This window comes from Ursus americanus, chromosome 12 (genome assembly GCF_024610735.1).
Source record: "Ursus americanus isolate L20-20 chromosome 12, mUrsAme1.1.p, whole genome shotgun sequence".
Taxonomy (NCBI): Eukaryota; Metazoa; Chordata; class Mammalia; order Carnivora; family Ursidae; genus Ursus; species Ursus americanus.
Genome location: NC_142138.1, coordinates 123,746 through 137,614, shown reverse-complemented (window position 1 = coordinate 137,614; position 13,869 = coordinate 123,746). Strand labels below are relative to the sequence as shown.

The 13,869-nt window shown below is 41.0% G+C and overlaps 1 protein-coding gene across 8 annotated transcripts in view; it reads right to left on the bottom strand.

Moving 5' to 3' along the window:
• The window catches only part of NFYC (nuclear transcription factor Y subunit gamma), a 64,102-nt gene that overhangs the window by 35,960 nt on the left and 14,273 nt on the right, over positions 1–13,869 (bottom strand). The window contains exon 1 of one of the 8 annotated variants that reach the window (XM_087865777.1): positions 12,984–13,184. The exons of 2 other annotated variants lie outside the window; for them this stretch is intronic. Coding sequence is in view for 4 of the 6 variants with exons in the window: in XM_045799861.2 (XP_045655817.1) it covers positions 12,669–12,837 (169 nt within the window). In the remaining 2 variants the exon portion in view is untranslated. Of the gene's footprint in view, positions 1–12,545; positions 12,918–12,983; positions 13,185–13,869 lie in introns of those variants that run through there. 5 more of the 8 variants (XM_045799861.2, XM_045799859.2, XM_045799862.2 and 2 more) reach the window with 5 other exon arrangements.

Below are 13,869 nucleotides of genomic sequence, written 5' to 3'. Positions count from 1 at the left end.
TGGGCCTGCACCCTGTTCTTGTAGATTAAGTTTTATTGGAAGACTGCATCCTCATTCATTGACACTGTTGAAGGCTGCTCTCACACCACAACAGTAGGGTTGAAGAGTTACAACATAAACTGTAGGACTTGCAAGCCAAAAATATTATCTGGCCCTTTACAAAAAAAAGGATCAGATAACATTCAGAACCCAGTTCTAAACCGTAACTGCTTTCTTTCACTGAATCCTTCCACGACAGAAGTAGTGTCATCCCTCATTTACTGACGGGGCAACTGAGCAGTGGAGGTTGAGAAGTTGCCCTACAGCACACGGCTCCCTCACCTGTTCAGCCTCCATTGGGAGTGAGCTGGGCCAGCCCCCTCCGCCCAAAGGAATATTTGTTAATCTCTGACTCTCCAACCTCACCAGAGTAAATACTTGCAGGAAGAATGGTGAGTTACTTGTTTTTCAGGCTCTGAACCTGAAAGAGAATTCTGACATGGAGCTGGAGACAGAAATAATGCCAGTAGCCTGAGTTAAACTGTATCCTAAAACAAAGAGGCATTTTGCTTACTAGATCCCTTCTCAGATTTAGAAATCCTGAGAACAACCTCTTCCTGCTTCTGGCAGGATCCTGTATTTGTGTGTGCCCAGCAGAGGTGAGAAGTGTGATTCTGAAGAATGTTGCAATGCCAACTGAAGAGCTGTAGAGTTCACAAACTACTTGTCACATACATTACTCTCAACTGATCTTCACTCGGCTCAGTGATAGAGATATCAATATTATTCCAATTTTACAAAAACGAAAGCTAAGGATTAGTTAAGTCATTTGCTCAAGGGCACAACATAGTAAATGGTGGGGGCAAGTCTGTTCTTGCCTTATTACAGCTTGTCCGTTCTCCCTTTTCGCCCTGTTTTAAGGGTTGTTATATTCAAATTGTTCAGAGAGACCAACAGTCTTGCTGGGACCAATGACTCAAATCCTTAACCCAAAAGATCATTTTTATCCACTTGCTCCCATCATCTCTGTGACAATAATAGAAAATGCTAGTGGCACTCCTATCTACTATCATATAAACATCCTTTTCTCGTTTCTGTTGTTTCTTTCCAAGCTCTGTCGCTTTTTTCTTTCCTATTTTATCCTTCCCCTTTGCCTGTCTCCAGGTCAGTAAGCAGCACCCATGAATACTCAGCTGTGAACAGTGGGGGGCAGTAAAGTACCAGGAAATACATAAAGAAAATGGACTAGACATGGAGGTTCTGGCTCTCTGGCTACTAACTTGCTATGTTCATGATCTTGGGCAAATCACTTAACTTCTTGGGGCCTCTGTTCACCTGTAGAAGCACCTCACAGGGTAGCTGCAGCACACGAATGGGAAGATACATGCTAGAAAGTCTCGAAAAATACCAAGCATCATACAAGTGCCAGATGGTATATCATCTTCACTGCTGAGAGCAAGGCAAGACATCTAAACCTGGCCTGAATGGTCTCAAGCAGAGCACCGAGCCCAAAGACCAATCTCCCTTGAGTACCAACTTGTTTCTTCCTCTAATTTAGACTTTGTTGTTAACGTAATTTCTAAGAGTCCAGCTTCCAATGAATGGAAACAAATACATAGAAACCCTTTCCCATCTCTCTTATAGACATGAAATAAATTGTAAAGCCCTTTATACTGTTAAATTTAGAATGAGTGTACTCTTCCCAAGAAGCAAAGAATTCAAATGGATATGACTAGGAATGCTCCAAATTTTAATCCCCAGGAATGTCAGTAACAATAGCTATGCAGGTTTTCCCTCCAGACTAATCCAAAAACATTTAAATTCCTAGAACATGTCTCCTTGGACACATCAGACTTCTGTAAGCTAGGAGTGTGTGTGGCTGCTTTGTCCTTCAAAAGAAAACCTTGTTTGTTACATTAGGGGACAGAAGAGACCCGGAGTCTGGGCAGCATCCACCTTACCTGGCCCCACCACCCAAGAAAAAGATTCTGTTTTGAGCTCTCCCAAAATCCTGGAGTACAGCGAACATGTTCTGAAAGCAGGAGACTATTTCATGGAATGAAACCAACCTTGTTAAGGTTTTTTCGGAATAGCACAGTTAAGAAGCTTGCTTTTTACAGTACAACTGTAACAAACTAAATACACACATTCACTAATTAGTGTTCACTAAACTTTTCTTCCTCCCCAAAAAACCATTCTCAGCACCCAATAAAATCTATTCCTACAATTAACATATTCACTTTCTTCAGACTTGTGTGACATATTATTATTTGTCATGTTATTTCTTTTTTTCTTTTTTTTTAAAGATTTTATTTATTTATTTGACAGAGAGAGAGACAGCCAGTGAGAGAGGGAACACAAGCAGGGGGAGTGGGAGAGGAAGCAGCAGGCTCCCAGCGGAGAAGCCTGATGTGGGGCTCGATCCCAGAACGCCGGGATCACGCCCTGAGCCGAAGGCAGACGCTTAACGAAGTGAGCCACCCAGGCGCCCCTGGCATGTTATTTCTTAAGCCTAAAATTTCCCTGCTCTTATGTTCTCCCTAGTTCTTATGTAATTGTCTTTGTTTCTGGCACATCCTCAAGGGAAACACGCCTTGCTCATAGTGGGAATTCAACACAATTCTACAGAACAAATACAGGCTCCTCAAGAACTATTTTAAGACCCCAAGTATCCTGGCCTCACTCTGGCTTTTCTTTGAAATGTTCATATGGGGAAATCCCTTCTGAAGTACCTATACCCAGCTGTGCAATACCCTTTGTGCAGTTATCTAACAGAAAAGTCAAAAAGAGTAGGGAAGGAGAGAAACCTGTTCTTCTTCAGAAAATGCACCACGAGCATAGATAATTATCTAATCCCAGACTCCACTGGAAAATGGGAGATTGTGCTGAGTTAATCCATCTAAAAACTTTGGGAGGGGGGTGGGCAAAGAGTTCTCAATTAAAAACCTGTAGGTGTTGTAAGAACGACAGGAGGAGCTTGGTTGTACTGATTTGCCTGTGTGGATTCCGTTGGTTCAGACACTGAATTCTGCCCTCTGTGTACTGTCTTTTATGGTTGCCTCAGATGTTGGAAGGAAGGAAGGAAATGAGAAGAGCATGAGAAGAAACAAACCCTCCAAGCCAAACAAGCACTACACCACCTACCTGCATGTATACAGCTGTCAGGGGCTGAGATGGTTATGCTCACCTTTTTTTCAAGATTTTATTTATTTACTTGACAGAGAAAGAGACAGCCAGCGAGAGAGGGAACACAAGCAGGGGGAGCGGGAGAGGAAGAAGCAGGCTCCCAGCAGAGGAGCCCGATGTGGGGCTCGATCCTGGAACGCGGGATCAGGCCCTGAGCCGAAGGCAGACGCCCAACGACTGTGCTCCCCAGGTGCCCCGACCATCTTTTACACCTGTACGTGCTTTACACTTCGTTCAGCAGCACTCTTTCCACCATCTCACTTGTTCTTCACTACAAACCCAGCACAGTTACTAATACTCCCATCTGACAAAGACACTTCATCCAGGTGGACTGAAGGACTTGCCGTAGGTCACAGGAATGAAACCCCACATGCCCTGAGTCTCCGTTCTGCACTCTTCCACCACATGTTCTCCTCCCTCAGTAGAATTAATAACTCAACAGGGGACCCAAAACTTAAGAATGTATAACTCCTCGAAACCTACAACATTAAGTCCATTTTACCTTCAGTTTTCCCGATCATTCTCCTGGCAAAAGTGCTCCAAAAGGCCAAGGTACCAGATTCTTACACATGTCAAAGTGGAAAGCTTAAGGTTTCCAAGCTTGTTAAAGCTGTAGCTGCCCAAAGGACTGGGAGTCGGAGCCATGTGGTCACCAAAAGTGAGAATGAAAAGGTTTGATAGATGAAGTTCACTCCTTGGGGGCCTAGTGATAAGAAGTCGCTCTATCTTTTCCCCTCAGTTCAGAGGAATAGCCTTAGCCTAGGCCCCTTGCTGGAGATGCTTCCATAGGTGCACACTCACAGGAGGAATCATCTGGCTCAATACTATGCAGTGATTCAAAATTATAGCTATTGCCACACTGTGAACATGGGGACAATGTTATTTTAATTATGCAGTCATCACTCCAAGAAATCAGCATTCCTTTGTTCCAACTACCTCATCACTAGGGCTAAGGCAAGTATTATAAATCTCAGACAGGAAATATAAAGCAAATGATTATTTAAGAATACCATGACTCATCTAAAAATACCAATCTCTGCAGCTCCAGATAAGAACACAAATGTATGGGGTGCCCAATACATACCATAATGTGTGTATCTGCACAACTAAGGAACACCACAGGACACCTAACACAAATCTAACCTCATATCTGTGTGGAAAAAGTTCTTCAACTACTTACCCTTTCTCAGTGAATTTAGGGTTCAGGAAAGACAATTTCCCACCACACTCATTGGTGGTACTCATTTAGCACCTATCTATTCCACTATGCTTTGTTCTGAAAAGAAAGATGGCTGTGTTTGACAAAAAACTTAAAATATAATTCAGTTTGACTATGTATTTGCTCCTTTTATGACCAACCTGTTTACTCGCTGCATGTAAGATTATGTATGAATTCTGGGAGAAAAAAATGTGTCTCCTTTTGGGGGAAGAGCAGCACACACAGGGAAAGGGGAGGCGGAAGGAAGAATTAGTGCTATTAGACAGACATAGCTACAGCTTGCCTTTCATAGGCAGTAACAAGGTGCAGTGCAAAGAACACAGGGCTTATGTCACTAGGCTCTGCCTCTGATTTTCTCACCCACAAAATGGGGATAATAATCTTCTGTCCTACCCACCTACCTTACGTAAATATGAAGTGAGAGAATAAATATAAAATCACTCCATTAACTGTAAAGTACTATTTCATTATTACATTGCTTAACTACCTTCAAGGGTAGCTTCATGGGTATTTGGCCAATTACCAGGAGAGAAATAACCATGGAATTCAGGATATAAATAAATAATCAGGTAGAGTGGCTGGAAATTTACCACTCTTTCTCTAGTGAAAAGTTTATTATCTTTATTTTAGACTGAGGATAATTACAACATACCTAGGCTAGTAACTAAATACACATGCCTTATATTAAAAGTTCTGCTAAATCCTACAGATGAGGCTATCCTACTCATGGTAATTTATATTGTATGCTGCTCACCGGTGTTATCATGATCATGCGGCTATATATTACTTGCTAAGCAAGTGCTGCCAAATTCATTCCTCCATGTGTATTTATGTTTCATGCAGAGGCTGCCGTCTGAGACTTCATAAAGCTAACGCAGTGAAGATTAAGCCCAATGCGACTCAGGAAAAAAAACCCTAGATTTTGCACTGGATGGAGGTGTGTGTGTATACTTAAATACGAAAGCTTAAGGCTGTACATACACACATATACAGAAACATATTATATATATATATATATATATAACTGATCTCAAGGAACTACCAGGTAACATTTCACAGAAACATTTGTACATTTTCAGCATAAGTGAAGGCCACCGGATTTTAGGGCAGTATTTCTAATCTACATACCAAGGCACACATTGAAAATGTTAATATTAGTTTTCTGAATACTTAACCTATGGGCTGATAGCGATGCCCTCATTCCATTTAACTTGTCACAAGATCATATATCACGCATGGTGCTCTAAGTATGCTGAAAAAATGTGGGCTAACAGTGATACTGTACTTTGTTATGCAGGTCTGAATTAGGGAAGTTATAGATATTCTGCAGTTTTAACTAAACTAACATTCAAAAAATAAATAAGTAGCTTTAGAGTAAAGCTTTAGGGTAAAAAAAATAAATAGGGGTGCACAATCAAAAAAGCTTACAGAACACTGACCTAGGGGTGCCCGGGTGGCTCAGAGGTTAAGCATCTGTCTTCGGCTCAGGTCATGATCCCGGGGTCCAAGGATCAAGCCCCACATCAGCCTCCCCGTTTGACAGGAGGCCTGCCTCTCCCTTTGCCTCTGCCTGCCACCCCCACCCCCCGCTTGTGCTGTCAAGTAAATAAATAAAATCTTTAAAAGGAAAAAAAAAAAAAAGAACACTGACCTAGAAGACTCTACCATGTTCATTTCTACATGTCTCAACTTGAGGGTCCAGCCTTTCTTGTGTTTCCAACTTTGACACGAAGCTTTATTCTTCTGGTCCTTCAGTCCATTCTCTCTCCCTTGATGCCCTCCCATCTATTCCCCAGGGTCAGCTATAATCTCTATAGCTTAAATTCCAAATATACATTACCAATTCTACTATTTCTCCAGTCCTGCAACCTGGATCTCCAACCGGAAAGCCACCTGGAACTCAAACTCAAGCTCCATGTGTCCAAAATCTTCTTCTCCCAAACCTGCTCCTTCTAACTTTTCAATTTCTATCCTCCAGTCACCGAGGCTTAAAACCTCAGAGTCATCCTGGACGCTGCTCAATTCTAATCAACTTCTAGAATCTGTAGTAACAGTGTCCAACAGTGTCCATCCCCTGACTTTTCTTCTTATGGTCACACTCTTTGTTCAGAGGTCCTTATCATCTCCATATAATAACGAAAATGATGATAACAGCTAATGCATTTAAGGCTGAGTGCCAGGTACAGTTCTAAGCCTTCTGCATTGCTTTTTTTCACCCTCAAAACAATCCTGTGAGGGTTGTGAACCTAGTATGTGAACGCACTGCATTGTTCACTGTTTCTGGTGTCTTCTACTCAAATTCTGCTTATCTCTACATAATGATGCTTACTAAATCTTATAAAAGCACACCTCTGATAATGCCACATCAACCTACTACCCAAAATCTTCAACAGTTCATCAATGTCAACAGAGACAGTTCAAATTTCTTAACCTGGCAGTCACAGCTGACCCCAACTTACTTCTCCAGATTTCCTTGTTTTTCCACTCCCTCTGGTTCCTAACTCACCTCTTTATATGCTCTAAGCAGACTGGGCCATTTATTGCTCTCTTCAGCACATGCTGTATTTTTTAAATCATGACCTTGCTCCTCCTTTCCCTGTGCCTGGAGTGCCCTTGTCCCTACCTCCCTGAGTCCAACGCCCGGTTCAACTGCCTTCCTTCATTCCTAAGTCAGAAGTAAAGGTCTCCCTTCCTCTGAATTCTGTGTCCTTTGGTTGTACCTTCCATATCAGTTTCACATACTTGATATACATCCTCTGTCTCCCCTACCTTAGATCCTGGAGTAAAATTTTATTTGCACACATTTTTAAAGTCTCCACATATAAGACGTGCATGTCTGGTGAATTAGTGAAAGGAAATGTAAAGCATCCACTTTCAGTATTTTCTCAGAGGTAAGAACTATACAGCTTAGGGAGATAAAGGAAAATTCATTTTATCTGGGTATTTCCAATCAAGTAGGTCTTGCTTTAGTTTTCTATGTAAATGAAATGATGAGGACAGACCAAATGATAGTACTTCCAAGAAAAAAAGTAACCAAGTGAATCAGCACAGCTGTTTGCTGTGGTTTGTCTCCTTTCTTCCTTTGAACTAAGCAACACAGGTCACCAGCTATGTTATGCCACTTTAAAGTTAAACATTTACTACGTGGCTTTTTTTTCCTTAGTTCTGCCTTTACACTGGAATTTACCTTCATTTCTTATCTTTCAACTGCCCTTTTTCACTACAGAGTGCAGTGCTGTAACTTAATTTATAGTAAATGCTCTAAACAGAGGAAAACTTTTGGTCATGTACTGAACAGTGGGATGTGGCTCCAGGATGCTCAGGGGAGAGACGGGAAGATAAGGGTGACAATACAGACAGAATCTGACCAAGTTTTAAAGGTCTGCGCGCAATACTGAGGCAGCAGAGAGAAGAGGTTAAAAAGAAAACAAAGTTTCTGGGAGATGCAAACACAAGGACGATACTATCCAGCTGTGTCTACTCTACTTTTCAGACGCGGTAACCCTCAGCACTTACACATCACTTAAGATGCATATCATTCAAGCTCTCACTCTTTCAGTAAATTGTAACTTTAGTTCAACTATATGAAGGTGGTGAAAAGAAATCCAACTACATAAGAAAAAACTTTAAAAGGTTCAAGCAGATTATGGTCTATCAGAGAATATGCAAATGAGAACAAAACCAAACCCACAACTACCCAAACACACACGTGCAGATACACAATACTACTACTTTGTTGGTGGTAAAGATTAAAGTTAACATAGTTAAAATATTATTTGGGGAGTATATAGACAATGATTTCTATTTCAGTCTTGTCAAATGCTTAAAATGACCCTGGGATCTTTGTTTATGAAATACCAGTTGGCTTAAGGACTCACTTGAAGAACCAGGCCCGAACTTGTTTGGGAGTTAACTTGTTCTTGAGGTGTAGTAACCACCACCACCACCAAAACACAAAACAAAACCAAACCCCAACTGGCATGCAGGTGTTGTATCTGTATACCTTAGTTTACTTCCTTGTAATATATAAAAGTAGCCCAGCTCTCTGGGACACCTCAGCCAGGTGGGCACCATTAGCTTCCCAGCTGATTCTCTGCTTTCTGAATAAGCCAGTTGGCTGAGGCAAGAAATCTTCAGATCCCAAAAGGGACTGTAAGTCTGCACAGCAGATTTTCTAACCAACAGACTCCACATGGAGACTTTTGAACCACTTCCATGGCCCATTTTCTCTGCTCCTTCTGTGTTCAAATAGCAAACCTGTATGGATGTACTAAAAGGAAGAGAAATATGAAAAATTAAAAACAACCTGGAGGAAGAAAAGAAACCTGGAAGGAACTAAGCAGGAGTTGAATGTCTGAATCTGCACAGGCCAATCAGTAAAAAGCTGAAAGATTGGGGCACCTAACCTCTCTGGGCCTCAATTTCCCCACTTTACAAGAAGGGAAAAGACTAGATCCCTAAATGATTTCCATCAGCCGAACTTAAGACTATAAAAGCTATGTATGCATATATTATTGGGGCCAGGAACATGCAAAAATAACTCCATTCGTGAAGAAGACCATGTATAAATGATTAGCTTTAAGAATACTTTTAGGGTTACTGAAGCCTCCATGAAAGTATACAGCTTCTCTAAAAGGAGACCTCATCTTGTTTTAGGAACAAAAAGCCCACAGTGACCATGACTGCTGCTTTCAAACATACACATCCCAGGAAGTGGACTTTTATTTGAGGCCAATTCCAATTGTGCCAAACCCTATTCTGTGTGAATGATTCTCTCAATGCATAGAAAGGAGGCAGACATCAATGCTGACTGACCACGCCTGATAGGAAGTGACTTAGTAGGACAGGAAATCAAACAGATCACAAAATATCCACCCCCCCCCCCAGGGGAAGAAAAAGAGTCCTAAAAATAGATGACACCAGGCATGTAAAATGGGTGAGAAAGAAATCCCCATGGGTTTCCACCATTTATCTTGGAAATGTATCTCACAATATGTATCAGCTATGTGGAATTCCTGCCAGTGTTTATATTTTGATGAGACCCCAATTATTTTTTTTCAAGTCTTTATCCCAACATTTACTTGCTTGCTACTACTTGGCAACCTCTACCTACCTCCCAAGTTTGAAAACTGACCCAAAAAATATGACCACAAAGCAAACAAACACAAAAAAATGGCTCCAGTTTCTTTATAAATATTTGTTGCACAAACTAAAAATGTAACCTCTGCTTAGTAAACATCTGCAACTATTAGAACTTACCTGCATTATAACACAAACCTCAGTATCCAATCAGAACAGGTTCCCAGTTTTTATTCTGAGAGACTCCCACATCTAGTAAGGATTTTTAAAAAACCAGCATTCCCATTTCATCTTATTCTGAGACACTCTCAACTTTTGACAAAGGGGTTAAAATTCTTTCACAGGAATCCTGGTAAGGGAAGGTCTGATGGTCTCAACAAATGAATTACTTAGGGTCATGTCAGCACAAATGGGAATATGCATGTGAAGGCATGTGGAACCATGTTTAAAAAGAGATGTGTCGGGTTTAAGCAAACTCTTTTGTAAACATTAAAATATTGGCATTTCTTTTCTTTGACGCCTCACCTATCCTCCCAAGTACTTAACCCCCGCCCCCAATAGTGTGGATTAATAGCAACTAGTATTTATGTAGCAATTCATAATTTGCAAACCACTTTGACATACATGCTCTCATTTGAGACTCACCACTAAATAGGAAGGTGCTATTTTTAGGTCCCATTTTTACATGTGACGAAGCTGACACTAAATGGCTGACTTGCCCAAGCTCACAAAGCTGGTGACAGCTACATGGAACCTGAACACAGGTCTCCTGACTTGAAGTGGCCTGCTTTTGCTACCGCGCCATGCTGCCTCCAATACTGTAATCAGAGTATAAATAAATGCCCAAATCTAAGACCCCTTCTAAATCGCCCCCACCCCCACACACCCACTGCTAGTCTAAGTTCTAGTTAGCTGTGGAAGGTCTATGCTCCTTATGGAAGTAGAGTTTTCTTCATTTTTCTGGAAAAACATTTATCTGGCTAATGTGTTAAATAAGGAGATCATATAAACACCATCCGGCATATACTGGAAGATACCTTAGTCACCAGGGGTTCTGCATAGGCGTGCCTATGTGCATTTTTCCAGGTAGTGGGTCAGATTCTCAAGAGTCCATGACTCTGAAAAGGATAAGAACCCACGCTAGAGGCAATGGCTAGGTATCTTTCCAAGCAGCGAAATCCACAAAGTTCTCAGAATAAAGAGTTTTAATCAAGGCCTCATACTGTGCCCCACTTACCTTCTGCCTTCCCTGCTCCAGGCCTCTTCCCAGGCTAAAAGAGTCATTCGGTATCTACATCAGTTTTTTAAATCATACATAAACCTGGAGCAACTGATAACATATAAATCAATGACTTATAAAATATAAATTTAAGTTATCTGTTAAAATGTAATCCTTAACACACACTCCTTTCTCTTATGATTTAACTTCCCAGAATGACAGTTTTCTTACCATAACCATTCCAATTCCCTCAAAGAAGTTTTACAAACATAACTGCTTTGAACTCCTGAAATGCCATTCTTCACTAAGAACCCTCTAGATTACAGAGAAGACAAGGTAGCGTGCAAGGAATTCTGAATCTGTTAGGCAGTTCACTCAACTATCATACCAAAAGGATTTAGAATTTTTTTGCTGGGGGAAGGAACGGAGAAGAGTGGGAGAGAGAATGAATGCAGCCCTATTGTCTTACTGCTTGAAAACTCCTAATCTAAATCTGTAACATATTCCTACCAACCACTCGACTTGAACATCAGAAGTGCAGCCTCTTTTCATCTTAAATAGAGCTTTTCAGTCTAAATCTGTATAAACAAACTTTGTCCTTCAATCTTTCAACTCCTCGGCAGTTTTTCAAGGTCACTTTTGCGAGCAACGACAGAGGCCTGCATCGAGCAACTTTGACTGCTACACCACTCCAAATCGAAGAGCCCCAAATCTAAACCTCTACCTATCCTCTCAGGTAAATCCTTTACACGAGGGGAAGCCAGGGGAAGGCAAATCAAACACCCTCCAAACTTCTCTACAAGGGCCTGCTCCTTTTCCCTACCCAGAGACTGAGTACTGCTGGCTCACTGCTCCACGCTGAGTCTGCTGCAGAAATGTTCCAATGACCTTCATTCCGTATTTGCAAAGAAGAAGAAAACAAAGAATTGCTTTTGAAAATCAAGTGTATTATAGATGTTAGTACATGGGACAGAAGAGTTCACTATTCACAAAAACTGGCTGCAAGCAACCAGCATTAGCTCCGTATCCCTAAAAGAGGGGGGAAAATTATCAAGGGCAAAAGATAGGGTACCCGTATTCTTAACTTTCCTATTCACAAACTGCAGATAAATTAGGATTCAAAATATTTCATACAGAACATGAAAAACACTTTGCTCACACCATTTTTAAAAAACCAAACCAATGTCTGACAAAATGTGTGAAACTGGTAGAAAAAGATTTGCTCCTGTCACTGCCAATATAGTGGAAAAGTATGTCTCTCACCAACATTCTAAGCTAGAATGTGTATTTTAAAACAAAGATTGTTGCTTAATTACTGGTACGTATTAGAATAGAAGCAGACAGGTAAATCAGGAAAGTTACGGGAGAATTCCACATTGGCATGTGGGCCTTCACCGTTAGAACCTGCGTCCGTGCAAACCACATTTTCACACAAATTTAGAAAAGCAGTAGTGCTGCTTCCACCACTGAAAACACAGATGTCAACAGAGTGCATGGAAACAGAAAAAGTCTTACAACAACTCAGCTTATTCTGTAGGAAAGCTTCAGTGCACTTGAACAAAGGAAAATTATTTGGAAAACAGTTAAGTTTACCCAATGCAAAGAGAAAGTGCTTTGCTTCTGTGTGCCCCTGAAAAATGATTAGCCTTTCTTCATGTACCTGATCTTGTCAATACTCAACTAGGAAAAGAAATCCTTGGTGAAGGGCATGCAAAATCTAAACAGAGCCAAGGTATTCTAGGTGCACCAAAAGGTATGCATGGAATGTAAAGTGGCCATTTTCTGAAACAGTGCAACTTGTCTACACTCTCTGAAGCTAAACAGTTTCTACCATTTTAACACAAAACAAAGAATTAAACTTACCGGGAACTGCATTAATTTTACATGTAGTTATTTATATCTCCTCGGACAGGGAGAATTTAAGTCACTCCTAGCCCTCCCCCCCAAAGGACGGAGGAAACAAAAGGCAGCAGGAGATGCAGAAACCTGAGTCTGGAATGTCCACTCCAGTGAAAGCCCGAACAGCTGTCCCCCCACCCCCCAGCAAACTATTCGCCATTTTTCTTTGTCTTTCAGCTGACCCCTGCCTCAGTGAAAAACTCCGAGGCTCCAATGAAGCCCTGCAGCCTCCTTCCACTTTAACAGTCAAAGGCATTCAATCTAGCATGCTATTTGACACCAAACCTTGCCTCCAGAGTGGTCCCATTGGCTGAGCTGCTTTATCAGCTAAGAACACAAAGCCACGATTGGCTGTTCACGTCATCAGTTACCTCCTTTGTACACTTCCTGTTTTAAAGTTACCTTGAGACGCAGAACAGGGGTCAGATCCAGACTTCAAACTATGGGGAACTTAAGGCTTGGAAATGCCTGGCAAATGCACACAGCAGATGCACTAGGGCCTCCTGTGTTTCCAAAACAGAGGAAACTGCAAATTTACAATTGTTCTTAAAATCCCACGAAAGGGTTGTTACAGTTCCCACCCAAAGGATTTCTTATTGGCTGTCAGAGTTCCATTTAAAAAATTTAAGGTAATTTAACTGCTTCTGATTGGCCATCAAAGATGTCTGTAAGATATTGCTACAGTATCCTATGGCAGTAAACCAGAGAAGCAATGTGCACAAGATCGGAAAGTTGTGACTTAACTATCTACAGTTTTCTGTTGAGCATTAACAGAAGAAGAAAAAGAAAACAGGGTGGGCTCATCCAACAGCTTCAAAGAAAATGTGACCTCTTTAACAGTAACAAATAGTGATACCAATGGCCATACAACAGCTTGTAGTCTTTCTAAAAAGGCATCTGTCATTACGTCCCTGGTAATTTTAAAAACCCATATCAGTACTAGGATAAATCACCTTATTTTGAAACACAAACTAAATAGGAAAATTCTGAATATGATAAGAAGGCAGTGACAGAGATGGTAGCATTTCCAAAAGGTCTACCAGGAACCCGAGAGGGAAATACAATGATAAAGGGGGATGGGGAGGAACTGGCAGAGATAGAACACCAGTGACTATAGTTTAAAGCTCATTACAGTTTGATGGATTAATTAATTTAGGTTGGTCATAAAAAAATGTTGATTAGCTTTTAATATTACAGTTTTGATATCATAGAGAATAAACTTTTCTGCCACATTTTCAAGAATAAGTAGCAGGGATGATCTCAGGAGAGATACTGTGAGTACTGCAGT